Here is a 26,782-nt window from a genome sequence, read left to right as displayed (position 1 = left end):
GTGAAGCTGTGCAATGAAAGTCTGATCCAGTCAGTGCTCTGCTTAACAATCCCGTCAATATAGAACATTTTAAAGGTTCTGCACCTCTTGCACACTGTTTGCTGCTTTTGAAGCCCCACTTCCCCTAATCACCCAGTGATTCAGCCATAGACATCTTAGGTGGATCCTAGATGGCCCACAAATTAATTCCTATACACATAAACTATTTCTGAGAACGGGGATGGTGAATGAATATGCTGTGTAAGCCAACACAGGATAGGAGAACTGAGACCAGCTGAACCTTCCATAAATACACCCCTCAACTCCATCCCCCCAAACCCTCCACCACCACCCCCTCGATACTCATATATGTACAGCCTGCCTTCTGTGAGAATGAACTAAAGACACATTCTTTCTCAATACCCGCTAGCAAATTTTGTACTAGACTGAAAAATACAGGAGCCCTATGCTCTTTTCTCCTGTGCATTCTCCTGCCCTTGTCAATCCCTAGCTGCCATCTCTGCCCTAGTCCCACCCCTGCCTTGTCATGCCTCTTTTCCTATCTGAGAGCGGATATTTGGGTGGAGGAGCCGCCCACTTCCTCTTTGGAGTTCAGTGAGTGCGTGGCAGAAAAGGCGGAGTCAATTTTGCCTAGCGTTCTGGCTCTTGCAGCGGGAGTGAATGCAGGCGGCTGTTGCTTGCGCATTTTTGTTTCCCTGGGAGTGAGCTTTGTCGCTGAGAAAATCTGGCTTGTTGCTACAAAGACTATTGACATTGGTGGTTTCAGCAGCGGCCGCTTAAGGTAGAGATAGTTGCTTTCTGCAGAAGTTGCAGGCATCATTCCCTAGAATTGCAATAGGCTCGGCGCCCATAGTGGGAGACATGCCTCGGGGTCGGAAGAGTCGGCGCCGCCGTAACGCAAGAGCCGCGGAAGAGAACCGCAACAATCGTAAGATCCAGGCCTCAGAAGCTTCTGAGACCCCGATGGCCTCTTCTCTGGCCCCAGGCACCCCGGAGGACGACCAGAGTGGCCCTGAGGAAGACCCTAGCACTCCGGAGGAGGCCTCCACTACACCTGAGGAAGCCTCCAGCACTGCTCAAGTACAAAAGCCTTCCGTAGCCCGGAGCAATTTTCAAGGCACCAAGAAAAGTCTCCTGATGTCCATATTAGCCCTCATCTTCATCATGGGCAACAGCGCCAAGGAGGCCCTGGTCTGGAAAGTGCTTGGGAAGTTGGGGATGCAGCCTGGCCGGCAGCACAGCATCTTTGGAGATCCAAAGAAGGTCGTCACAGAGGAGTTTGTGCGCAGAGGGTACCTGATTTATAAGCCGGTGCCACGTAGCAGTCCCGTGGAGTATGAGTTCTTCTGGGGACCTAGAGCACATGTGGAATCGAGCAAGCTGAAAGTCATGCATTTTGTGGCAAGGGTGCGTAACCGATGCTCCAAGGACTGGCCATGTAATTATGATTGGGATTCCGATGATGATGCAGAAGTTGAGGCTATCCTTAATTCAGGTGCTAGGGGTTACACTGCACCTTAGGGAAATCTGGAGCAGACACTTGAGGGGGTTGGAAACAGCATCAGAGGTACCCAAAGGAGTAGATTAGCTGGGTGCTGAGTTGAACATGATGTGAAAAGGGAGACATTTGGTATTTGTGATCAGTGCTAATTGTTAACTGCAAAATATTGTACAATTGTATACGTCTTAATATAGTGCTGATGAAGGTCATAATATGATTAAAAAGATGATTACAGAAAGGATATGTTTTTTCTTTTTGTCTGTCATTGAGACTTAGTATAACAGTTTTGCTACCCTTATAAAATGAGTCCATCATATTCTGTGATCTGGTACATATTTTACATCATTGAAATAGGTAATTCTGAAAAGTTTGAAATAAACCGGTATGTGAGAGACGGATGGGGAAATTCTTTTATGTCTGACCTTTCTGAAACCTTTGTGTCTACTGTTGTATAAAGAAAACTGACAACTACCATGAATTTCCTTAGCTACTGCACAATATAGAAAAAAATAAAACTATAATGACGAGGACACCTTGTTCATTTATTGACCACCGGTTATGTATGAGGCACCAGTCTAGGTTCTGGGGATCCTCCATGGCACACAGCCCTCAGTTCTAAAGAATGTTCTAGATTACATGGGAAAGACAAATATGTAAACTGGCAGTGTGGTAAATGCTGTAATAGGGAGTGAGTGTGGGCTACCACAAAAATTTAGAAACACTTCTGTGACCTGTCTTGGAGGTGAGACAGGAGAGAGGATATCACAGGATTCTATGAAAATCCAAAAGATGCTTAAATAAGCTTGGGGAAATTTAAAAGGGGCCTCAGAGCATAGTATGAAATACTGTGCATTAGGTACTTTTGGATACCTAACCCAGCCTGGGGGAAGGGGCATTGGCAGAGGGGAGGGACTATCATGGGGTACTGTGGAAATAGAAAACACACCTAATCATCCTGAGGGGAGGGCAAGGGAGAGTGGGGTGGTTGCAGGATAAAGGACATTGTGGGATACTACAAAAATTAAAAAGATGAGACTGTCAGAAAATTCATGGTGAAATGATAACCTGAGGTCTGAAAATAGTATTGAAGATGGGAAAGGAGTAATTATGGAGGCACTAAAGGCAGCATGGACATTAGGGGAAAAAATGCTCCACTGTAGGATTAAGGTTATGTCAAGGGGGGGAAGTGGAGAAAAAAGAAATAAGGTGGGAAAGAGGTGAGCAGAAGCTAGAGACTCAAAGGGTGGGAGTTATGGCTGATCTTAATGAGAACAAAAATGGTCAGTAATAGTGATAATCCCGGAATAAAAATAATTTAAGAAACCAAAAAACAGCAGAGCCTCTTGGATGAGTCAGAGAGAAGACTGGGCCTGTGGCATCTCTGAAAGGTAACCTGGCACTTCTCTCAAAAACTACAGTTTGTTGGGGCACCTGGGTGCCTCAGTCAGTTAAGCAGCCGAATTTGGCCCAAGTCATGGTCTCACAGTTCCTGAGTTTGAGCCCTACATCGGGCTCTGGGCTGCCAGTGCAGAGCCTGCTTCAGACCCTCTGTCTCCCTCTCTCTCAAAAATAAACATTAAATTAAAAAAACAAAAAACCCCTGCAGTTTGTTAAGGTGTACCAATTGTTTTAAAAGTGGGGGTGGGGGTGGGGGGTACACACTCTGGGGTGAGAGAGGAGCAGAGTTAGCACTTTGACTCTCTCCTTCAGCCGGGTAGCTAGTCCAGAGGGCTACCTGGCATGGTGGCTCATGGTGTACTAAGCATGTGGTATCAGGTTTCTTCCCACCTCCAGGAGCTTTCATGCTTTCTCACCTCATTATACCAAGGAGCTCAATGCCCTTCCCATCTATGCTATCACCAGGGAGTTCTGAATCCTCTACCTCACCCTGCAGCAATTCTGGAGATGTAGGAGTTGTCCCTCAAATTCTTTTCAGCTATAGGCAAAGAACACACATAAGATGCTCTGGCCACCCCCAAAGCCTACCACATCTACCCCTAGAGCTAGACACTGTATGAACTAAGTCCTCTAATAGGGAACCCCAAGGAAGGGTGCCTCACCTAGCTTTGTGGGGCTCAGAGGGAGCAGCTATCACACACAAAAGAGTGGCCAGGGTACCTTCTTCTTTCTTTGCCTCCAGTTAGTCTTAACTTGCTTCTGGCTGTATGCAAAGTAAAGTCACTGGGCCAGGGCAGGCTAACAAATGACTTTCTGGCAAAGGCCCAGGGACCCATAGACATCAGCCTGAAGGCTAAGGAGGCTTCAAACAAAAGTAGGAACTATGACACCTCAGCAGCTCCAAATTCATTCAGCAAACAAGAAAACAGTGAGAGCCTTCTATGATTCAGGCAGTGTGACAGAAACTGGGGCTGCAAAAAATGAAAAGGCATGTTTCTGGTCCCAGGGGAGCTGTATTTGTCAATGCCACCTCCAGAGGTAGATAAGGTGTAAATCTGAGGTTCGGATTCCTAAGTGACTTTCCTGTCTAGAGCCGCAGGGGTGGCAAGTGACAGATCCTAGACAAGACCACACATCTGGTCCCGGCAAACCCAGAGTGCTTTCCTATAGGCTACCCTGCTTTCCATCTCTGCCTGCCAGTGCACTTACAAGGTCCGTCTTCAAAAGAAACATGTGAAGTCCATGGGACAGGTCTCAGTAATGCCAACTGCAGCCTCAAATTGTTTGGGGACAAGGCTGACTTTAAATTCTCCCCCTTTAATGGAAAGGGGCTCATAGAAGTCCGTCAGCTCCAGGTCAGTCAGCTAGTAAATGGGAGAGCTTGCAAAGCAAAGATTTATTGAGCGTCTCCTCTGTACCAGGGGCTTGTCACATATTATCTCTGCCAGGTCAGTATACTTACTCCTGTTTTATAGGAAGCCCCAGCTAGCTCAGGGGAAGAAATGATGTCCTTCCAACGCCTGTCTGAATCTATGTTTTCTTTGGCTCTGGTGGGGAATAATCACCCAATTGTCTAAAATTGGTTATTTGCAAGTGTGGGCCAAGAAGCTTAATTCAGTCAGAGAACCAGTAGTACCCAGTATAAAGGGAGAAAGAGTGGGAATATGCCACAAACTGCACTGTAAAAGAAATGACTGCTGGGATCCTGAAAGCCTCAGGCAGGAGGCTCCACAGGGAGGCACAAAGGCTTGGGTGACCTGCCTTAGCCCAGCAAGGAAGCAATTAATGACCCAGGCTCACTCTTCCCCTGGCCTGGAGGTTTAGTGTGTCTCCCGCCCCTTTGCACCCCCCAACATACCACATGGGTACTGCAAAGAGTTAATCTTCATTTGATTAGGTAAATGCTGAGCAAGGGTGGGATTTCCTGTGGCTGTGAAATGAATGGCAGGGCTGAGAGAGAAGCAGGGAGAGGAGCTTCTGGAAGGTGGTGAGAAAAAGAGAATATCCCTCATTCCATTTACATAGATTCTTTGAGCTTTGAGCAGTATCCAGATGGGACACAAGCTGGGAACCTCTTGCTGTGTAAGTCAGCAACCTAAGCTAGCCCCACCCCAACAGAGTTTCCACACAGTGAGTGGAAAAGCTGCAGTTTTAGTTTCCAGAATGCCTCTAAAGTGGATTGAGTTTCTGGGTCCTAGAATAGTCCAGTTGTTTAGGGAGCTCAGGGATACAGAGCCCAAAAGTAAGGGTAACAGTTGCCATTTCCTGAGTGCCTAAATTGTGCCAGGCACTTTGGTGGCTGTTTTCATACATTGTCTCTAATGTTTGCAACAGTCCAACGAGATATGTTGGCCCCCCAGGCCAAGATTACAAAGGAGGAAACTCATGGTCAGATATCAGAAGAAAGTTGCTAGGGTCACCTGGTTGGTCAGTGACAGCCTTGGACATGAACTCAGGGCTGGACAAGTCTAAAGCTCACACTATTACAGTAAAACAACAGAATGCATCAACAGGACACCTGGGCCTCCACCTAGCCTTGGGGAAGTCCTCTGTCTTCAAAGTCCACCACAACCCAGGGTAAAAGTGAGAAGGAGCGTGCTGAGGCGGGTGAGGAGGCATGGGAAAATAAGATTAATAAACCATTTCGGGATTAGCTGTGGGTGTTCCTTTATTCTGAATTATTGTGGCCCCAATTGCTAGGCATCATTCAGGGGTTGCTGTGTGTAGAATGAGTATTGCCTTTACAAGACAAATGTGTCTTCTCCATCATGAAACATTGCTCAGAAACTTCACCACCCTGAATGCTCCATCAATCCTCAAATCCCAGGCCCTGGCTATCACACAGTGAACCAACCAAACGGCAATCTTTCTGGGCCAGAAACATTGCTGGATGATGCTGTTTTCTGTCCAGAAGGTACAATGGACCACCAGAACCCTACCTTGAGCAGAGTGCCTGGGATAAGACACAGGCAGCAAGCAGTTGGCTATCTGGCCATGCAAGAAGACAGGCTGATGGGAGGGGAGGGGGTCCTCCTTGGGCCCAGTGTTGTGGCCATGGCCTCAGCAGTCAGGTGCACAGCAGATCATGGCCATGGTGAAAGACAGATACAGATTCTACCTGGGCTCACATTCACCCTTGTGACGCGGGTAGGGGCAGGATCCCTCTGTCTCCTTCCTTTGGCAGAAGCAAAGAATTCCAGTGCTCTAAAGGAAATGATTTTGAAGCAGTGGTGGTGGTAGAAGAGGGTGATTGGTATGAAGATGTACTGAGACCTGTATACAGGTTATTCCAGGGCTTGTGAGCCATGAAAAAGTTAAACGTCAAAGAGCTAATGGAATTTCTTTGAAAATCTGAGTGAGGACACTTGCACAAAGGAAGGTCTCGACTCAGCCAACGCTATATAGAAGAATAGGTCTGGAGCAATCCAGCGCTTGCAAAATAGATTTGGGGAGGGGAAGTGGACTCTGGGTTTGTACCGCTCACCACTCAACAGACATAAATCTCACCCAGGGTGGTTTGGAGTGGGAAGGTAGAGCCCATAAACGGTGAAAATCAGGCCCAATTCTTTTTTTTTTTTTTGAAAGAACTGGTTTAATGGCAATTTAATCTTCCTGTGAATTTCTTTTTTTTTATGAAATTTATTGACAAATTGGTTTCCATACAACACCCAGTGCTCATCCCAAAAGGTGCCCTCCTCAATACCCATCACCCACCCTCTCCTCCCTCCCACCCCCCATCAACCCTCAGTTTGTTCTCAGTTTTTAACAGTCTCTTATGCTTTGGCACTCTCCCATTCTAACCTCTTTTTTTTTTCCTTCCCCTCCCCCATGGGTTCCTGTTAAGTTTCTCAGGATCCACATAAGAGTGAAACCATATGGTATCTGTCTTTCTCTGTATGGCTTATTTCACTTAGCATCACACTCTCCAGTATGGAACTGGAGAATATGGCTACAAAAGGCCATATTTCATTTTTTCTCATTGCCACGTAATATTCCATTGTGTAAATAAACCACAATTTCTTTATCCATTCATCAGTTGATGGACATTTAGGCTCTTTCCATAATTTGGCTATTGTTGAGAGTGCTGCTATGAACATTGGGGTACAAGTGGCCCTATGCATCAGTACTCCTGTATCCCTTGGATAAATTCCTAGCAGTGTTATTGCTGGATCATAGGGTAGGTCTATTTTTAATTTTCTGAGGAACCTCCACACTGCTTTCCAGAGCGGCTGCACCAATTTGCATTCCCACCAACAGTGCAAGAGGGTTCCCGTTTCTCCACATCCTCTCCAGCATCTATACTCTCCTGATTTGTTCATTTTGGCCACTCTGACTGGCGTGAGGTGATACCTGAGTGTGGTTTTGATTTGTATTTCCCTGATAAGGAGCGACGCTGCACATCTTTTCATGTGCCTGTTGGCCATCCGGATGTCTTCTTTAGAGAAGTGTCTATTCATGTTTTCTGCCCATTTCTTCACTGGGTTATTTGTTTTTCGGGTGTGGAGTTTGGTGAGCTCTTTATAGATTTTGGATACTAGCCCTTTGTCCGATATGTCATTTGCGAATATCTTTTCCCATTCCGTTGGTTGCCTTTTAGTTTTGTTGGTTGTTTCCTTTGCTGTGCAGAAGCTTTTTATCTTCATAAGGTCCCAGTAATTCACTTTTGCTTTTAATTCCCTTGCCTTTGGGGATGTGTCGAGTAAGAGATTGCTACGGCTGAGGTCAGAGAGGTCTTTTCCTGCTTTCTCCTCTAAGGTTTTGATGGTTTCCTGTTTCACATTTAGGTCCTTTATCCATTTTGAGTTTATTTTTGTGAATGGTGTGAGGAAGTGGTCTAGTTTCAACCTTCTGCATGTTGCTGTCCAGCTCTCCCAGCACCATTTGTTAAAGAGGCTGTCTTTTTTCCATTGGATGTTCTTTCCTGCTTTGTCAAAGATGAGTTGGCCATACGTTTGTGGGTCTAGTTCTGGGGTTTCTATTCTATTCCATTGGTCTATGTGTCTGTTTTGGTGCCAATACCATGCTGTCTTGGTGATGACAGCTTTGTAGTAGAGGCTAAAGTCTGGGATTGTGATGCCTCCTGCTTTGGTCTTCTTCTTCAAAATTCCTTTGGCTATTCGGGGCCTTTTGTGGTTCCATATGAATTTTAGGATTGCTTGTTCTAGTTTCCAGAAGAATGCTGGTGCAATTTTGATTGGGATTGCATTGAATGTGTAGATAGCTTTGGGTAGTATTGACATTTTGACAATATTTATTTTTCCAATCCATGAGCAGGGAATGTCTTTCCATTTCTTTAAATCTTCTTCAATTTCCTTCAGAAGCTTTCTATAGTTTTCAGCATACAGATCCTTTACATCTTTGGTTAGATTTATTCCTAGGTATTTGATGCTTCTTGGTGCAATTGTGAATGGGATCAGTTTCTTTATTTGTCTTTCTGTTGCTTCATTGTTAGTGTATAAGAATGCAACTGATTTCTGTACATTGATTTTGTATCCTGCAACTTTGCTGAATTCCTGTATCAGTTTTAGCAGACTTTTGGTGGAGTCTATCGGATTTTCCATGTATAATATATCATGTCATCTGCAAAAAGCGAAAGCTTGAATTCATCTTTGCCAATTTTGATGCCTTTGATTTCCTTTTGTTGTCTGGTTGCTGATGCTAGAACTTCCAGCACTATGTTAAACAGCAGCGGTGAGAGTGGGCATCCCTGTCGTGTTCCTGATCTCAGGGAAAAAGCTCTCAGTTTTTCCCCATTGAGGATGATGTTAGCTGTGGGCTTTTCATAAACGGCTTTTATGATCTTTAAGTATGTTCCTTCTATCCCGACTTTCTCAAGGGTTTTTATTAAGAAAGGGTGCTGGATTTTGTCGAAGGCCTTTTCTGCATCGATTGACAGGATCATATGGTTCTTCTCTTTTTTTGTTGTTAATGTGATGTATCACGTTGATTGATTTGCGAATGTTGAACCAGCCCTGCATCCCAGGAATGAATCCCACTTGATCATGGTGAATAATTCTTTTTATATGCCGTTGAATTCGATTTGCGAGTATCTTATTGAGAATTTTTGCATCCATATTCATCAGGGATATTGGCCTGTCGTTCTCTTTTTTTACTGGGTCTCTGTCTGGTTTAGGAATCAAAGTAATACTGGCTTCATAGAATGAGTCTGGCAGTTTTCCTTCCCTTTCTATTTCTTGGAATAGCTTGAGAAGGATAGGTATTATCTCTGCTTTAAACGTCTGGTAGAACTCCCCTGGGAAGCCATCTGGTCCTGGACTCTTATTTGTTGGGAGATTTTTGATAACCGATTCAATTTCTTCGCTGGTTATGGGTGTGTTCAAGCTTTCTATTTCCTCCTGATTGAGTTTTGGAAGAGTGTGGGTGTTCAGGAATTTGTCCATTTCTTCCAGGTTGTCCAATTTGTTGGCATATAATTTTTCATAGTAGTCCCTGATAATTGTTTGTATGTCTGAGGGATTGGTGGTAATAATTCCATTTTCATTCATGATTTTATCTATTTGGGTCATCTCCCTTTTCTTTTTGAGAAGCCTGGCTAGAGGTTTGTCAATTTTGTTTATTTTTTCAAAAAACCAACTCTTGGTTTCGTTGATCTGCTCTACCGTTTTTTTAGATTCTATATTGTTTATTTCTGCTCTGATCTTTATTATTTCTCTTCTTCTGCTGGGTTTAGGCTGCCTTTGCTGTTCTGCTTCTAGTTCCTTTAGGTGTGCTGTTAGATTTTGTATTTGGGATTTTTCTTGTTTCTTGAGATAGGCCTGGATTGCCATGTATTTTCCTCTCAGGACTGCCTTCGCTGCGTCCCAAAGCGTCTGGATTGTTGTCTTTTCATTTTCGTTTGTTTCCATATATTTTTTAATTTCTTCTCCAATTGCCTGGTTGACCCACTCATTCGTTAGTAGGGTGTTCTTTAACCTCCATGCTTTTGGAGGTTTTCCAGACTTTTTCCTGTGGTTGATTTCAAGCTTCATAGCATTGTGGTCTGAAAGTAAGCATGGTATAATTTCAATTCTTGTAAACTTATGAGGAATCAGGCCCAATTCTTGACTGGTCAACTTCTGCCTCAGTTCCCTGCAACAAATGACACCCTTGCAAATGTTATCTCAAAATGTGCAACGTATGAGCAAGTGCCAGAAATCCCCTCTGTAACTGTGACCAAGGAGGCCCCTAGATTCATTCTCTACCTGTAAAGTCTTGAAAATAACCGGGCCTATGTTATTTTGGATGTTGTGACTATCTATCAAGTCATCCATTTACTCATTCGACACACATTTAAAGGTCTATTTGTGTCAGTCCTCTGGAATACATATATGAAAAAATCACAAGCTATTCTGCACAAAAACAGAAAATAAAAAGGTAAACCTTTTAAGTAACAAATTAGGCAGTACTTTAGAAGGTGACAAGTACTTTGGTCAGCAGGGGTGGGGAGGGGGCAGTGGTAAGCTCACACAGAACAGGGTTCGGGCAGATTGGAGATGCCAGGAAAGAAAGGAAGCATTAAATTCTACTAAAGGGTAAGTAGGGTAGAAAGAAATGAAGAAGGTGAGGGGGGTTTCCTTGCTGATATATAAAGGAAATATTGTTCAGGCAGAAGAACCAGTTAGTGCAAAGTCTCCAAGGCCCAGGAGTGTCTAAGCACATTCGAGGAAGGGTGGACAGGCCAGTGTGGCTGCTGTGGAGTGAGCAAAAAGGACAAGAGTTGGAGATGAGGTCAGAGATATTAACAGAATCCCACATTATGTGGGGGCTAGTAGGCCATTTTAAGGAACTTGGCTCTTGTGTGCAGTAGAATGTGGGGGGGGGCAGAGGAGGGAGGTAGTGAGGGACTGAGCAGAGGAGTGGCACAATCTGACTTACCTTTTGGAAGGATAACTTTGAACTGCTTACTATGTTGACAATAGAGTGAAAACAGGCAAAGGTGGGAGCAGGGACACCAGGTAAGAAGCTATCGCTATAAGTCAGGCTAGAAATGATGGTGATTTGGATCATCTACCAGTAGTAGTAGATATGGTGAGAACTAATCAGTTTCTGGATACATTTGAGGTCGACGTAACAGAATTCCTGATGGTTTGGATGTAGAGTGACAGAGAGGACTCAAGACTGACTCCAGGGTTTCATGTGTGTGTGTGTGTTGTGGTGGTGGTGGTGGTGGTGGTGGTTTTTTTGTTTCTTTGTTTTGTTTTTTTGGCCGAGCAACTAGTAGAATGGAATGGCTGCCAACTGATATGAGTAATGACTGTAGTTAGTGAAGTTGGAATGAGTTTTATAGATTGGGGGGGGGGGGGGACGGGGAATAAGGAATTCAGTTCTGGACATATTGAATTAATGTCTCTTTGGCACTCAGTGTGAGTTGAGTAGGCAGTTGTAGAGAAGTCAGGAATTTGGCTGAATGGTCGTGCCTAAGATGTATAGATGGCATTTAAAAGCCATGAGACTATATGAGATCAGCTAGAGAGTGAGTGTACATAGGGAAGAGCAGAAGATCATGGACAGAGACCCGCAGCATAAACAGATCAGAGGGATGAGGAGATGGCAACTGAGAAGACTGAGAAGTTTCATCAGTGCTGTAGACCAAGAATGTAGTGTCCCGGGAGACATGTGAAGCAAAGTGTATCAAGGGAGAGCCAGTGGTCAACTATGCTCAAAGTGCCGACACCAGGTGAGATAAGAGGAGGAGTTAACCGTTGGATTTAGCAATGCAGAGGCCTCTGGTGACCTTGATGAGAGCAGCTTCATTAGAGGATTGGGTGATAAGGTCTGCTTTGGACAGGTTTAAGAGAGAATGGGAAGGGAGGAGTCAGTAAGTGTAGAGAAGACTTAAAAGGAGTTTTGCTGCAAAGGGGAGCAAAGAAATTGAGCAGCATCTGCTGGGGGAAGAGAGAGTCAGGAAAAGACTACTTCAGATGGAAGAAATAGCATGGTGCTGAAGGGAAGTACTCAGCAGGGAGGAGTGAAATTCCCCATTTTATAAGTTAGAGATGTGCTGCACAAGCTGTTCCGGTTGGTTGGCCAAGGGTACTTGTTGGCCAAGCAAGCAATCGGAGGAGTAAGGTTTTGAATCCAGTCTGACTCCTGAGGCAGCCTTATAACCACAGGCACAGACCTGCTGGCAAGTCAGCGTGGAAGTACTCTTCCTTCCTCTTACATTGTTATGGAGCCTCCCCACTGAACCACAGCTGCTTGAAATGACCACATGAGAGCCACATTTGTTTAATGCAAAGAAAATGACGTAACAGAAATCAGAAAAACAGCAAAGACACACAAAATACAATTGCCTCAGTTTCCTATATGACACAGCTGGTGCTCTATTCAGTGTTGGAGCTTTATTCTAAGTCTGAGGCTGAGTAGCACAGCCCCTGTGATCTTGGCTTGCTTAAAATAGACCCCTCTTCTGACGACTGGCCCAGCTCCAAGTGGGGCAGACATCCCAGAACCACAGAACTGACCTCTCCTTGACCTTTAGAACATCCTTACTACCTGAAGATCTGTTGTCCAACCAAGCCAGGACAGCAGCTCCCTGGGGCCGTTAACAACTCTGATCAAACTAAAGGCCACTGTGCCATTCAGAACACTATCCTTCAGGCTGTTGGACACACACACACACACACACACACAGAGACACGATTCGTTTTGTTCTCGTTGGGCTTCCTTCAGTTGGTTTCATTCTCGAGTCTTCCTACTCCCTACCAAACTTGTCTAGAAAACAACCCCATCTGATATGACCCCAAGGAATGAGCTTCACAGTGAGGTGAAACCCCATCTGCAGAATAAGCCTGAGGCCAGATAAAGCTTTCAGAGGATTGGGTCTCAGGTCATAGGGTCTAGGCCTATCCCAGAAAAAGAATAATCATATGGCTAATCTAAGCCAGCAAGAATGAATTCAGACTCTATGAGAAAAAAAGAACAGAGAAAGAAGAAAGAGACCAGAAGCCCAGATTTGGAGGTCAGAGTATTTTATAGATGAGCTCCTTCGAGGCACACACACACACTCCAATAGCCCTGACCCAGAAATGGCAATCAAGGCCTTTAGGCACCCACGTCTCTGTAAATGAACATTCAAGTATTGTTTTACTCTGTTTTCCCTTCAAACTGTGCTTTAGGTAACATGCTTGAAACTGTATCCCTCTTTTCAGAGACAAGCCCCTCCAAGATGCTCCCCATCCCTGCTGCAGGGATTGCAATAAAGGCTGTCATTAAGCTGGTCCTCAGGCATCACTGGTCCACGTAGAAGGTGGAGAGCAGCCACCAGGATTATGTAATCAGAATTTCCAAAGTCCTAGTAAGATAAACAAGTGCTGGGCACCAATGGAGCAAGAGTTGGTCCCAAACCCAAGGTTTCTATGTGGTAGCTTGGGGACCTAGTTGAAATCAACAATAGCCGAATTATGGAAAGAGCCTAAATGTCCATCAACTGATGAATAGATAAAGAAGATGTGGTTTATATATATACAATGCAATACTACTTGGCAATGAGAAAGAATGAAATCACGCCATTTGCAGCAACGTGCATGGAACTGGAAGGTATTATGCTGACTGAAATAAGTCAGTCAGAGAAGGACAGATATCATATGTTTTCACTCTTATGTGTATCTTCAGAAACTTAACAGAAGACCATGGGGGAAGGGAAGGGGAAAAAACAGTTACAAACGGGGAGGGAGGGAGGCAAACCATAAGAGACTCTTAAATACAGAGAACAAACTGAGGGTGGATTGGGGTGGGGTGGGGGAGAGGGGAAAATGGGTGATGGGCATTGAGGAGGGCACTTGTTGGGACGAGCACTGGGAGTTGTATGTAAGCGATGAACCATGGGAATCTACCCCCAAAACCAAGAGCATGCTTCACACACAGTATGCTAGCCAATTTGACGATAAATTATATTTAAAAATTAAAAAAGAAATTATCTAAGTTGTATCAGCCTCCGTGTATGCCACTGAAAACATGAATAATGTCTCTTGCTTTATAGACATGCTGTAGAAAATAAATCACCTGATCTTCACAAAGCCCCTAGACTACTGCTTCTCAAACTGTCTGTGGTGAAGGATGAGTATTTGTTTTTCCCCAAGTCAGTCACTCATGGATCAATACATTTGTTTAATGCAAAGAAAATGAAGTAACAGAAAGCAGAAAAATGGCAAAGACACACAAAATACAAGCCCCGATTTTTGTTAACATCGTAGAGACTCTCACCACGTGCTGTAAGAACTTTCTATACATGTACTCTTAAATTATGTACTTACCACAGATTGGTGACGCACTTTTCCAAAGCATCAAGCGTCCAAAGACTGCACTTTCATCCCTTCTGCTCTGGCACAGTTCCTGGCCCATCAGAGACATCCAATCAGTGGTTGCTATTACAAAATATGGTCCTTATCATGAAGGAGATTGAATAACAAGAAGTTGCAAATAAAAAGAAGAAGAAATACCAAGTGATTTGATTGCTGATGGAGCATCAAGAGAGTTGTGTGCCCAAGAAGGAGTATGGGAGTTCAAAAAGAAGATATATCACAGTGGTCAAGACTTCCACTGGGTCTTGACGGTCAAGGAAGGCTGGAACTTACTTTGTAGCTTTTTGTATTTTATGGTTGTAGGAAAGCTTCATGCTCATTGCACACATTTCTGCAAGCCCTGAAAGTAGAAAGAGTTTGAGAAATATTTAGTCTTAATCCCACCATCCAGAAGTTACCTGTGCTAATTTTTGTGGGTACACTTTCAGTGTATAGTGAGGAAAGTGTTACTGATGATAATAATAATGAATATGATAAAAACTATAATCACAACTATTATATAATATAAGGTTATATTATATATATATAAGATATTTATATATCTTTATGCTATACATTTAATATTTAATGCTACACACATATATTTATAAACATTTATACCAGTTTTCTGTACATCAGTAGAAACAAGTACCATGACTCAGAGCCCCCGCTATTATCACTGTTGATCCCATCAGCACTCTTGGCCAAGATTCCCACAGGTTTTGTGCCTGGGAGTCCCAGAAGGGTGACACAAATTGCTATCAAGACCTATCTATTCACTACAGTTCCAACAAGCAATCTTGAAGTCCCCTGAGAGAACTTCAGTATAGCCTCCAGGTAAGATGATGACCCTCAATATGTCAATATTGATCCCAAGCAGTTCACACAGCTGCCAGGGCCCAGGTGCCAGAGTCAAGCTGCATTCTGTGTGGAGGTACATGACGTGGTCCTGTCCCCAACCTTGTATCAAATGTGAACTCTGAAGCATCTCTGCCAAACCCACACTGCCCCTCTCAGAATACCAATCCCCCTCACCTCCTACCCTCCAATCAAGGTTATCTTCAAACAAGTCCCCAATCTCCAACACAATGCACCTAGCAGTTGGAAACTCTAAAACACTGATCTGGACAATTCAAAGTGTGTACATGCATGCACCCACCCATGCACGTACTCTCATACATACACAATTAATGCATTGCTGAAGAGAAACTGCCTAGCTGGGGAATGAACAGATATGACAGCTCCCCCTCTCTTTGTGCACCCGGGGCAGTTCAGAGAAGCTGGCTGCCTCTGAACTCTGGTCTCCCCACCCTTCTTGTGTAGGAATCCCCTTGCTCCTTGGGTCATACAGGACAAAACTAGTATTTGCCTTGAGGAATTGTACTAAGAGGCAAAAGGAAAGCCCAAACAATAGCAAATAATACCCTACAAACATATAGCAGGATAGAACTGCTCTTTGCCCCAAGGCTGATCATCAAACTCAGTCCACATACCACCTTAGCCTGTCATCAGCCATCATCTGTGTCATCTCAGCCACACAAGACCCAGGACTTGGCTCGGTACTAGTCCATGCAAATGTGACCCTCAGGCCAATAGTAAGTGGAAAGTGGTGCCACAGCCCAGCCTGCCAGGGGGTCTCCTTTCCCTGAGAACCTGTTTCCTTTTCTGCTGTCTGGAGGGCCCACCTTCCCCGCAATGTTCCTCTGCCTCTTGGCTGCAGCACATCTTCCTGTTGTTTACTGCCCATGTCTGATCTTTCATCTGGGCTGCCCCTCTCACCCCCATCCCTAAGACAGCTCACAGAAGCCAAGATACCATGGGCTGTTCTGCCACCCTCAAGTTTGTTCCTGACATGGTTGCTCTGTGTCCCCCAGTTCTTGAAAATGTGTCTGACTACACTTGTTTTTTATAGGCTTCTCTGACCCTCCTGACCTCTCTGTTGTCCCTTCCCGTACTCATAGCCTCAGCTCTCATTCTCAGCTCATTGACCAAGGAGTTCTGACAGACATGTCCTAGGCCCCAAAAGTGATAAAGTAAGCCTCCCTTTCTTCCAGAAGGTGAAAACTCCACCTTGCCTCCCAAGTCATACAGAAATACAACCACCTCTTCCTAAAGATGCACTCGTATACTCCCATACCCACAGACAGCTGCCTCACACATGTTCAGACTCTCCTAGATGGGACACCATCCCTATCTTCACTTCTGAGTGTGTGCTTATAGGCTTACATTCCCAGGCAGACAGACACACACCCAGGCGTACATGCACAATCAGGTGCCATATGTACACACTTGCCATAAGTACACCACATATACTTCCACACCCACTAACATATCTAAAAATTCATAGGCACCTTATAGTCACACATGCCACATGGAAGTACACAAGCATATGCATGTGTACCCATCAGGAGAGAAAAAATCTCAGAAGGGGGTATGACATCCAGAAATACACACAAATGCACACACACACACACACACCTAGAAACTAACACACATTACAAAAGCAGCTATACTCACTAACACATACATGCACACATATATACACATGAAAAGGAGAAGCAAGTTATGTCTACCAAAACTACCAAAACTACCCAAATCTCAAGAAAGAAGGTTAAAGATGCATTTCTAAGCTTCTGGTTCTTCCCTCTTCCCAGGCCTAGAATATATAGATGTGAAGCCAAATGATCTAACAGTCTCTGTCTCTCTCTTTCTCTCTCTGTCTCTCTCTCACACACACAAGCATGCACAGAGACATGCAAGTGCGATCTCACACACAAACACACACACACACACACACACACAATGCTCTCTCACATATTCTCTCTTACACACATACACACAGACAAGCAAGTGGGCTCTCTCACACAGAAACATGTGCACATACATGTATTCTCTCACATACTGTCTCTCTCTCTCTCTCTCTCTCTCTCTCTCACACACACACACACACACACACACCTTCCATTGAAATCGTGGGGGGGGGGGAGTTGAGGGCAAGCAGCATGGTTCCAGGTTCTGAGCAATAGTTAACTGTGAGTAGGTGGCAATTACAGCCTTCCAGGAGGCCTGGGTCACAGAAGAACCCAGTTCCTGGTACCCAGCCTGGACAGCTGCAAAGGGCAGAGACATGCAAGCTTGCTTCTCTGCTCCTTCTGTTCACTGTTCCCTGCTTCCTCCCCCTGCTGTGAGGCCTCCCACCCGCCCTGGCATGACCCTCTTGGAATGCAGCTGTGAAGAGAAAACACATGTATCTGCTGTTCTTTCCAAACACTAGTCTCAAGAATCTTGCTAGAGAAAGAAGAAGATAGAGTGCACGTGTGCAGAGGGTGATGAAGGAGTGAGTACAAACAACCTACATGCCAGGTCAGGGAATAAGAGATCAGGATGCAAAGCTGCAGACAGGTATCTGGGAGGAAAAAGAGGAGTGAGGAGGGAATGGCAGTGGAATCCTACCCCGTGAGCCAGAGCTGCCAACGTAGCAAAGATTTCTTCAGAACTTCCAAGGGGTCTCTCAGCACCCCGTTCTTCCCTGCAACTCTGTAAAATCAGACTGATTCCCTGAGAAAACCTCAGTCCATGGCATGTCGGCCTTTGATATGAGGCTTGGGTCATGTAACTAACAAATACAAAGACTGAGAACTCCTGAAGAACGTCAACAGCAGAGGGCCTCAACATAGGGCCCTGGTCATTGAGCTCATGCTGCCTGAAGAAAAGAATGGCTCCTCCTTCCCGTCACCATGTGACTGATGCCCCCAAACCCTCCACCCTCAGTCAATAGACTCCCACAGGGAAGGTTAAAAGAGCTCCAGCAGCCAGGAGTGGGGCTACCCAGGCCACACCCTGAGGTCCAAGGACCAGGAAAACTGTGACACCCAATATTCTCCAGCCAGGTTTGTAATCATGACCCATATGCCTCTCCAGTCCTGGCAAGAAGTGTGTGGATCAGTGATGAGATTACATGAGAATAAAACCAGCAAATAGATTTTGTTTTTTTAAAAAAAAGCCTCTGAATTATCAGTTGTGTGTTGTTTTGTTTTGTTTTGTTTTGTTTTGTTTTGTTTTGTTGTTTTGTTTTGTTTAAAGAAAACTGTCAGAAGTGGGCATGCCAGAAGAGTGGAAGAAGCTGTGTACCTAGAGCAGGAATCCAGTTAGACCACTATGCTAGGGTTTTCCTCAAAGTATCTCACAGTCTATCTCCATCAGCATCTGTGTTCCCACATGTATACTGAAAACAGTTCCATGAGTGTAGTTGGCACCAGAGTGGATATAGGAAAGCAAAGGGGGAACTAGTGGGATGCACCATATCTAGCACTCCAAGAACCCATGGACTGCAGTAGCCTTCCTCTTCCACTGCACCCTACTGTGTCCTGCTTTGCTGTAGGGAGGAACCACTAGCCAAAAAGTCATGTTTATGGCTTTTGGACACCAATGGTGGTAGCAAACCCAGGGTCTGTTGTGTCTCTCTCTTAAGGCAGAGAAGCCAAAAGTGCACTGGTTGCTGTGAGCTCCTTCCTCGTATCTGCCTCCCAGCCCCACTCCAGGTTTGGCAGACTTATCTCTTAATAAGGATATGAACAGGAAATTACTATCTTTCTCTGTCCCACATGATCAAGAGTGTGGACCTAGCTGTCAGTGAGGTCTCTGCACAGCTAAAGTAAGCCTTTGGTGGGTCAGACATTGTGATGTTTGGGAAGGGAAGATGTGGGCCATTTGTCCTTGGAATGGTGGAGTCAACCAGCAGATTATCAGGCATGTACTAAGTCCTTGGCTATGGATGGGAGCCCCCAGGGCTGTGGAAACATCACTCATTGCACTGAGGCAAGTGCCTTTCATTCTTTGATAAACATTCTCTCTTTTAGTGACACCCCCGCCCCCCCCCACACTGCCCTGCATATCCTGGGGTACGATCATCCTTTTTCTCAGTCTTCATGGGTTGGGGCTGCTTGTACTACATTCAGCCTTGGAGAAATAATAGGATTTGGAATCAGAAGGTTTGACTTCCTCACTTTCACTGGGCTGTGTGACAGTGGACAAAGACTTTCATTTATTTGAGTCTCAGCATCCTCAACAGTAAAGTGGCTGTAGCAATGATAATACCTATTTAACAAGATGGCTAGGAACATTAAATGAGGTACAGGGTGCACAACCGCTTTGTATAGTGCAAGGAGGGACTAAGCAGATACTATGATTCTTATGATTGCTAAACATAATAATAGATAGCAACATGCACTTATGAGGCTGGTCACATTCCCACCAAGGTGGAAAAAAGACATCTCTGTCCTGTCTGATTTCTCTGGAAATTGCAGCAGTGTCTATGGCCAGCGGTTTAGTGCAAAGGTCAATTTTCTCATTGTCATTTTACTAGAATGCAAAGCTCCATGGGATCAGGATTCTGTTTGTCTGTTTGCTCCATTTGCTGATATATCCCAGGTGTCTGGAATGGTACCTTGTGCGCATTAAACAGTCAAAAAATATTAGGTGTATGACTGAAGGAATATTTTTGAGAATCTAGTGGAAAAGATGTCAATAATAGTGATGATAAACACTTTCAAGTTAGTGAGGCACTCCCACAAAGAAGTCAGCTGACAGCGGAATATTATTTCACTCATCTTTAAATGAAGGACATGGAATTATTTTAAAATATGAAGACCACTGAAGCTCATGGGGGCACGTGTAGTGAATCATTAAGCTAGAGGTAAATTGTGCAATAGCAAAGCCAGAAAAGTTGCTAGGATGCTCTGAGGATGGCACAGGATTCTCCTCCCATCCTGGGGAAGATTTCTGAATGAGGAAGGAATGTAATTCATAGTTACAGCTCTTGTAAATTGAGCACCTGTTACATTCTGGGCATGTATTTCTATTACCTATGTTATAGCATTTCACCCTCACCACACTGTGTGATAGGGTTCATAGTCCTCCATTTTCCAGATGAGGTATCTGGGGTTCAGAGAGGTTAGGCAGCTTATACAGGGCCATGCAAGGTTTGTACTAAATGGCAGAGTGAAGATTTGAAACCAGGTCTCTCCAAGTCAAAATATGCACTTTGCTCTTAAATATTAAATGGCACTGCCCTCCATTACCTGTAAGCGGTTTCAAAATGTGAATATGGGATATGCCAGCTTTTAGGCAAAGTCTGAAACCACTAGATGGATATAGATACCATAAATTGACAGGGAGGCACATTTACACAGACTGTCTGTTAACAGAATCTCAAAATGTAATACATTAAGCTCTGTTGTGCAAAGACAAAGCGACTTGCTTGTTGCCCATAACTAATCCTGCTTTTCCAGTACACACTCCAATGGGTACCAAAGGTGGACAGGTAGACCACTTACATTTCATGATTAAAGATTCTTCAGGGCTCTTCCAGCTTGGCTTCTCCATTTCAAGCAATTATTGAGTCAATTCTAACTTCTACTTACTTTTCCTTCTCCTCTATAAAATGATGCCACAGACTGTGGCTAAAATGATATCATGGTGGCAGTACAGAGGCACCCTCAGTCTGAGTGCTATTCTTTGGATTCTGTTTATGTGGCAATGTAGCCTGAATACTGCTTCCTTACTGGACTTTTCTCTTGCCAGACTTATGGATCCCCTTGAGATTTGCTTGAAACTCAAAAGTTGATGCCAATGTGGGTGCCCAGTGTGACATTCACTACAACAATGGTCTCTGGTCATTTTTCATTACACACTGTGTACTAGGTTCACTAGCGTGCCCCCAAGATTCATGTCTACCTCAGATTGTGACTTTATTTGGGAACAGGGTCTTTGCAGATGTAATTGGTTAAGATGAGGCCATACTGGATTAGGGTGGACCCTAAATCCAACATGACTGTTGTCTTCATAAAAAAAAAATAGAGGATAGAGAGACAGAGACTCACATGGAGGAGCACACCATTAAAAAAATGGAGGCAGAGACTGGAGTGATGCATCTAGAAGCCAAGGAAAAGTCAGGATTGCCGCCACCCTTCAGAGGCTAGGAAGAGACACGGAAGGATGGTGTCCTCTAGACTGGTACTCAGACTGGTACCTCTAGAATTGTGAGAGAATTGTGAGAGAATACATTTTCATTGCTCTCAACTACTCAGCTTGTGGTAGTTTGTTACAGCAGCCCTGAGAATCTAATACATGCACTGGTAACAAAAGATTTTGAGCACATATCTCCAATATATGCGTATTTATTAATTTATAGATTACATACTAGTGACACTGTATTAGTATGCAATGCTCATCATAAAACATACACTAAAATTAGATATTTAAAAGGATGTGATAAAAATAAATATGCTTAGAATTTCTAGCGTTTCCTTCCTGTACCTCAATGCTCTTCTTACCCACCTCACCTGACGTTGTAGACCGATGTGCTACACAGTCCTTTCACCTCAGTTAGGGTAACCCTGATGCACTCAACAACATTCAGCTGCCTTCTGTACCCTTCCAGAAGGCTGGCGAAATAGGCTTAATCTCTTCTAAAGCAAATGGGAGCTGAGGAAGTTTTAGGGGTGTACATATGGGTCTGATGTCTCCATATCCACTCTGAGTGAAGTGTCTTCACAGACTGCAATAACTCTCTCTTGTCTTCCAACAATCATACTGGCTCCAATGTTGTTGGCACATGCTGCTTCTATATCCAGCTTTCTCATTGATCTAAGACCACCACTTATAGGATTTTTCAGAAGATGATATCAGGACACACATATCTAATTAATATTATTCTCTCTCTCTCTCTCTCTCTCTCTCTCTCTCTCCCTTCCTCCCTACCTTCCTCTCTCCTTCACTCACCTCTCTTCCCTCACTTCTGAGAAAGAAACACTTTCTTTTACTTGTAAGAATCAGTGACTGAATTCTCCTATATCATGCCATCCTTCTTCTCAAGGGGACATACACCCTTTCCCCCACCCCAGGGCCATTATGACTATTGGAAGGTGAAAGATTCATTGCAAAAATAATGACAAATATTTACATTTATTATTTCAAACTGGTATTCCCATTTTACAACTTTGCTTCTGGAACTTATTCAATCCTGTGAGGGAAAAAAAAGAAGGTGAGACCATCATGTGCACTGGCCTCTGTCACCTGTCACTGGCCTCTGTCACCTCACTTAGATGAGAAGTGTCAAGGTGGGACTGCTCCTTTATTGAATATAAAACAAGAGGAAACGGCAAGTCACCAGAGGTGAACATGACAGCTGATACACTAGTCTCCAATTTCTACCACTGTTCCTTGGAGAACCTAGTAAGATCTGAATGTAGTGGGTGCAAGGGGCTTTTATTTCCTGGGAATGTGCAGGGATATGCTTAATAATCTTCCCTTTGGGGTAGAGGAGAGCAAACTTTCCAAGGGATCCTGCCAAGATTTACCACTTCCAGTGCGCTAGTTGTAAGGATGGAAAGTAACTGACTGAGACAGTTCCCAGGCCTGATGTGTATGTTTGTGGGTCAAAAATTGATGGAGGGAGATGATCCCTAATTCTTATGAATGGAATGTGGAACATGTAACCATTCCACAATGACAATAAAAACCAGAGCACATGGTCTGACCAAGGGTCCTTTGTTTCTATTTACATCTCTATGTTTCCACTATGAAAGTTATACATATTATGCACATTAAAGCAACCTTTTAAATAGAGAAAAGAAGAAAGGAATGACCCCAAACATGCTCAGACATAACCCTCTGGCCCAAGAACCAGAAAAAAACATGACTGTCATTATGCCCCAGAGGGGCTTCTAATCCAGGAACCCTTTGTTTCTCCAGTCCTGGCAAGAAAGTCAGCAGATCATATTTTCTTCAACAAATAAATGGCATGGAAAAGATGAGGGGGAAATGCAAAACATTAAAAGACTATGCCACATATCAAACATATGCAATGTGTGGGACTTTTCAGATCCTAATTTGAGCAAACAAACTGCACAAATGCATAAATCATGTATAAATACAGGTCTGATGAGGCAATTGGGGAAATGGAAAAGTTATTATTGGGTAGTAGATGATGCTAAGGCAGTCTTGGTCATTTTCTTGGGTATGATATGTGCCATGGTTCTGTTACAATGGATCCTTATCTATTAAAGTGTATTTCTGGATGAAATGAGTTGATGTCCACATTTTGTTTCACAGTACTTCACAGAAACAAAACAAAGCTTTTTTTTTTTTTTTTAAGTATGATGAGGGATAGATGAACCAAGAATTGAAGAAAGTTAATGACTGTTGAAGTTGATGACTCTTGAACTTAATGGGTACACAGAGTGCATGGTACTAGTCTTTGTGTTTTTATGTGTTTGAAATATTCCATAATAAAAAGTTAAAAATAAAAAAAATGAAATGCTGGGATTACTGAGGGTAATGTGCGTGTAGAGGGTGGGTTAAAGATGAGAGAAAGAAAAAACAAGAGATAGTCATGTTTATGGGAACAATAGCAAGTAAAATATGAAAAATGCCTGTGAAATATCAGTCACATATTTGTAGACTGTGTGCCAATTGCAGATTCTGGCAGATAGAAGCCACCCTTAAACAAATGGTGCTGGAAATAGCCCTGCAATTTTAAGCAACGTTTATTTACTCAAAGAAAGAAGTTTGAAAGGAGCGGATGTCTTCCTGATCTCTTAAACACATTTTATTTTAGAGAAATCACTTTTTTCTTATTCTTGTTGAAGGACATGTAAAGAAATTTTGTATGTAGTAATATGCACCTCTGGTAAGAATGTTGAAGGTGGACAGGACGTCTGGGTGGCTCAGTCGGTTGAGCGTCTGACTTCAGCTCAGGTTATGATCTCGCGGCCCACGAGCTCAAGTCCCACGTCGGGCTCTGTGTTGACAGCTCAGAGCCTGGAGCCTGCTTTGGATTCTGTGTCTCCTTCTCTCTCTGTCCCTCCCCCACCCATTCCCTCCCCCACCTCAAAAATAAATAAAACATTTAAAAAGTTTTAACAAAAAGAAAGTTGAGGGTGGTGTGCTTGAATTTTTCTTAGTTAAAAGAAACCAGGTGACAGGAATTATTAACTCTCTCTTATGTAAGGTTGGTAGAGAAAATAGTTGAGGTGCAGAGTTTTTAGGGGTCAGAACCAAGGGCACGTCTCCTAAGCAAAGTCAGAGCCACCTGCAATGCAACAACGATATAGCAAGGGAATCTTGCACTCTTTAGGAAGTTCTGCCTAGGGGATCCTCTGTCTCTGGGGATCCATTACCCTGGGACAGGGCATGGCAATCTTTCCACTGTTGTCCACCAAATACCATACTCTGTTCGTTGCTGTGCCAGTGGTAGAACAGGTGTTGAGACAAGTTCCCCAATTTGTGTGCATGTGAGTGTGTATGTATGTATGTGTGTGTGTGTGTAGATGTGATGGGTCCTCTCTGGAAAGAGGAGGTGAGAAGCTGTCCCATTCTACAGAAACTATATTTTAAAAACAAAAAATAGAGAAGTGTGCAGTGAACAAGGTGTGCTATTATTTTCTCATCTTTTATTAAACGTACAACATAGACACATGACAACAATTTGTGGAAACAAAAAAAAAAAAAAAGAGGAAAGAAAGTCAATGTTATCTCATCGCCATAAAGCTCCACTGTTTGTTCTGCAATATATTTGCTCCCCTCTTATGGTCTGTGCATATGCATGTTTTCGATGACTAAGATCATACCATAAATAAGATTTTATGTCCTGATTTTTTGACTTGACTTTGATTTATGAACGTAGGCATATGAATCCTCATAAAGGTACAAAAATTGAATTGTACTTGCCCACGCACTAATCAGACTGCGGTTTTCAAGATGACAAAATTAGATGTAATCAGACCTGTCCCTGAAAATCCAGAGAATTTGATCTACATAGGTCTGATTGTCTCTGATGGTAGATGGGAGGAGCCCCAAGTCTTAATCACTGGCACACTGTGAGACGGGGGCTAGCAGGAGGAGAGGAAAAGAGGATGGTCTAGGGTCACCACTTAACACTGGAGTCACTTGTCCTTTTCACCACCCAACTCATACAGAGTGGGCCAACCCTGCTCCTGGGCACTCAAGATCATTAAAAATGGAGCTGCAATAGGATAAATCCTAATGAAGAATCAGGGAATCAACTGAAAGCCGAAGAGGCTCTATCTTGATTTCCAGAACCCCTGCCACCTGTAAATGAGAGCCTGCATGGGAAAGAAACCTTGAGACCACATACATGCAAAGATGATATTCAAAATAATTTAAAAACAGTTACAGTCATTTAAATGAAAAAAAAACTACTGATGATAAAAATAACACACAATAGAGCTTGTGGCTTGACACCCCACTTTATTAAAGTGTATAGACATTGCTTGATATGATTTCTAAACTCTTTTGCAGCTCTGTCACTATAGGGAGCCCATCAAGGTCCACATGTCCTTCCTATTTTCATTATTTCAGTGTCTAGTTTTCCAGAATGTTAATTCTCTCTGCTGGTTATTTGAAGTAAGGTGTAAACATAAAGTGTATTGGGAAAAGACTTTTGAATATTTACTGTAATGTCTCTGTGGACCAGACAGAGATCATTGAACATGATGACCTACCACCAAAGTAAAACATTTGGGAGATTATATGACAGGTTGGCTAAAATCCCAGACTTTCTCCTTAGCTTTACACTGGTAACATCCTTTCAAATTCCAATACGTTTTCATCTGTGTAGTTTCTCATTAACTCCATTCTCTCAAGCACAGACAATAAAGTTTGGTAAATTATTTCAGATGGTGTTCCTTCCAAATTTCATATTTTAAGTAAAATTTTACAAAGCTTTTCCGGTTGAAACAGTGGAAGGGTAAGGGCACCTGGTTGACTCAGTCAGTAGAGCATACAAATCTTGATTTCAGGGTCGTGAGTTCAAGCCCCATGGTGGTTGTAAAGCTTACTTAAAAAGAACAAAAAGAAAGAGCCTGCTGAGAAACAGTGGAAGGGTGACCAACTGACTGGTTGGCTCAGGGGTATCCCAATTTTAGTGCTAAAAATCCTGTGCCCTGGGAAACCTCTCTCTAGGACATAAAAAGTCCTGGTTTTCACACATGAATGCAGAAGGTTGGGGGGAAAGTACAGAACTCTTATGGTGGCCCCCACAACTGGGGATGAAAGCAACAGTGCTTTTAGTGTCAAATGGACACCACATGGATTACAGCTTTCCCTAGTTGCTGTGGCTGTTTTGCCCCCTGACTGTTGATATTGACAACCATACTTTGGGGTTCACAGTAGTGATCATGAATTTTGCATCACCTTGTGTGATGTGAGTTGAGTGCAACTTAAGCGTGTTGTAATCCTGAGCTTTGAGTCCCTAGCCTGGCACTCAGGAGACACTTAGGAAATGGCTACTGAACAAATTTTCAGGCATTTGTCCCACTGATAGATACACAGATGTGTGAAATGATGTTGTACAACTGTATTCTTTGCAGCATGACTGCATGACAAATAGAAGTAATAACCAAAATATGGACACAACGGAATTGGTTAAAATTATCAAAGTCAGATCGGGGTGTGGGCAAGATGGTGGCTTAGGAGGACGCTGGGCTCACCGCACGTCCTGCTGATCACTTAGATTCCATCTACACCTGCCTAAATAACCCAGAAAACCGCCAGAGGATTAGCAGAACGGAGTCGCCGG

The 26,782-nt window shown here is 43.6% G+C and overlaps 1 protein-coding gene across 1 annotated transcript; it reads left to right on the top strand.

Annotated features, from left to right (window-relative positions):
- The first annotated feature begins 598 nt into the window (after nucleotides 1–598).
- Nucleotides 599–2,031, top strand: MAGEH1 (MAGE family member H1). The gene has a single exon (XM_043569917.1). It carries the CDS (start codon nucleotides 862–864, stop codon nucleotides 1,519–1,521), a length of 660 nt encoding a protein of 219 aa, XP_043425852.1. The 5' UTR covers nucleotides 599–861; the 3' UTR covers nucleotides 1,522–2,031.
- The last annotated feature ends 24,751 nt before the right edge of the window (nucleotides 2,032–26,782 follow it).

Source organism: Prionailurus bengalensis, chromosome X, assembly GCF_016509475.1.
Source record: "Prionailurus bengalensis isolate Pbe53 chromosome X, Fcat_Pben_1.1_paternal_pri, whole genome shotgun sequence".
NCBI classification, from domain to species: domain Eukaryota; kingdom Metazoa; phylum Chordata; class Mammalia; order Carnivora; family Felidae; genus Prionailurus; species Prionailurus bengalensis.
Note: the sequence above shows the minus strand (reverse complement) of the source record. Positions and strands in the feature narration are given on the sequence as shown.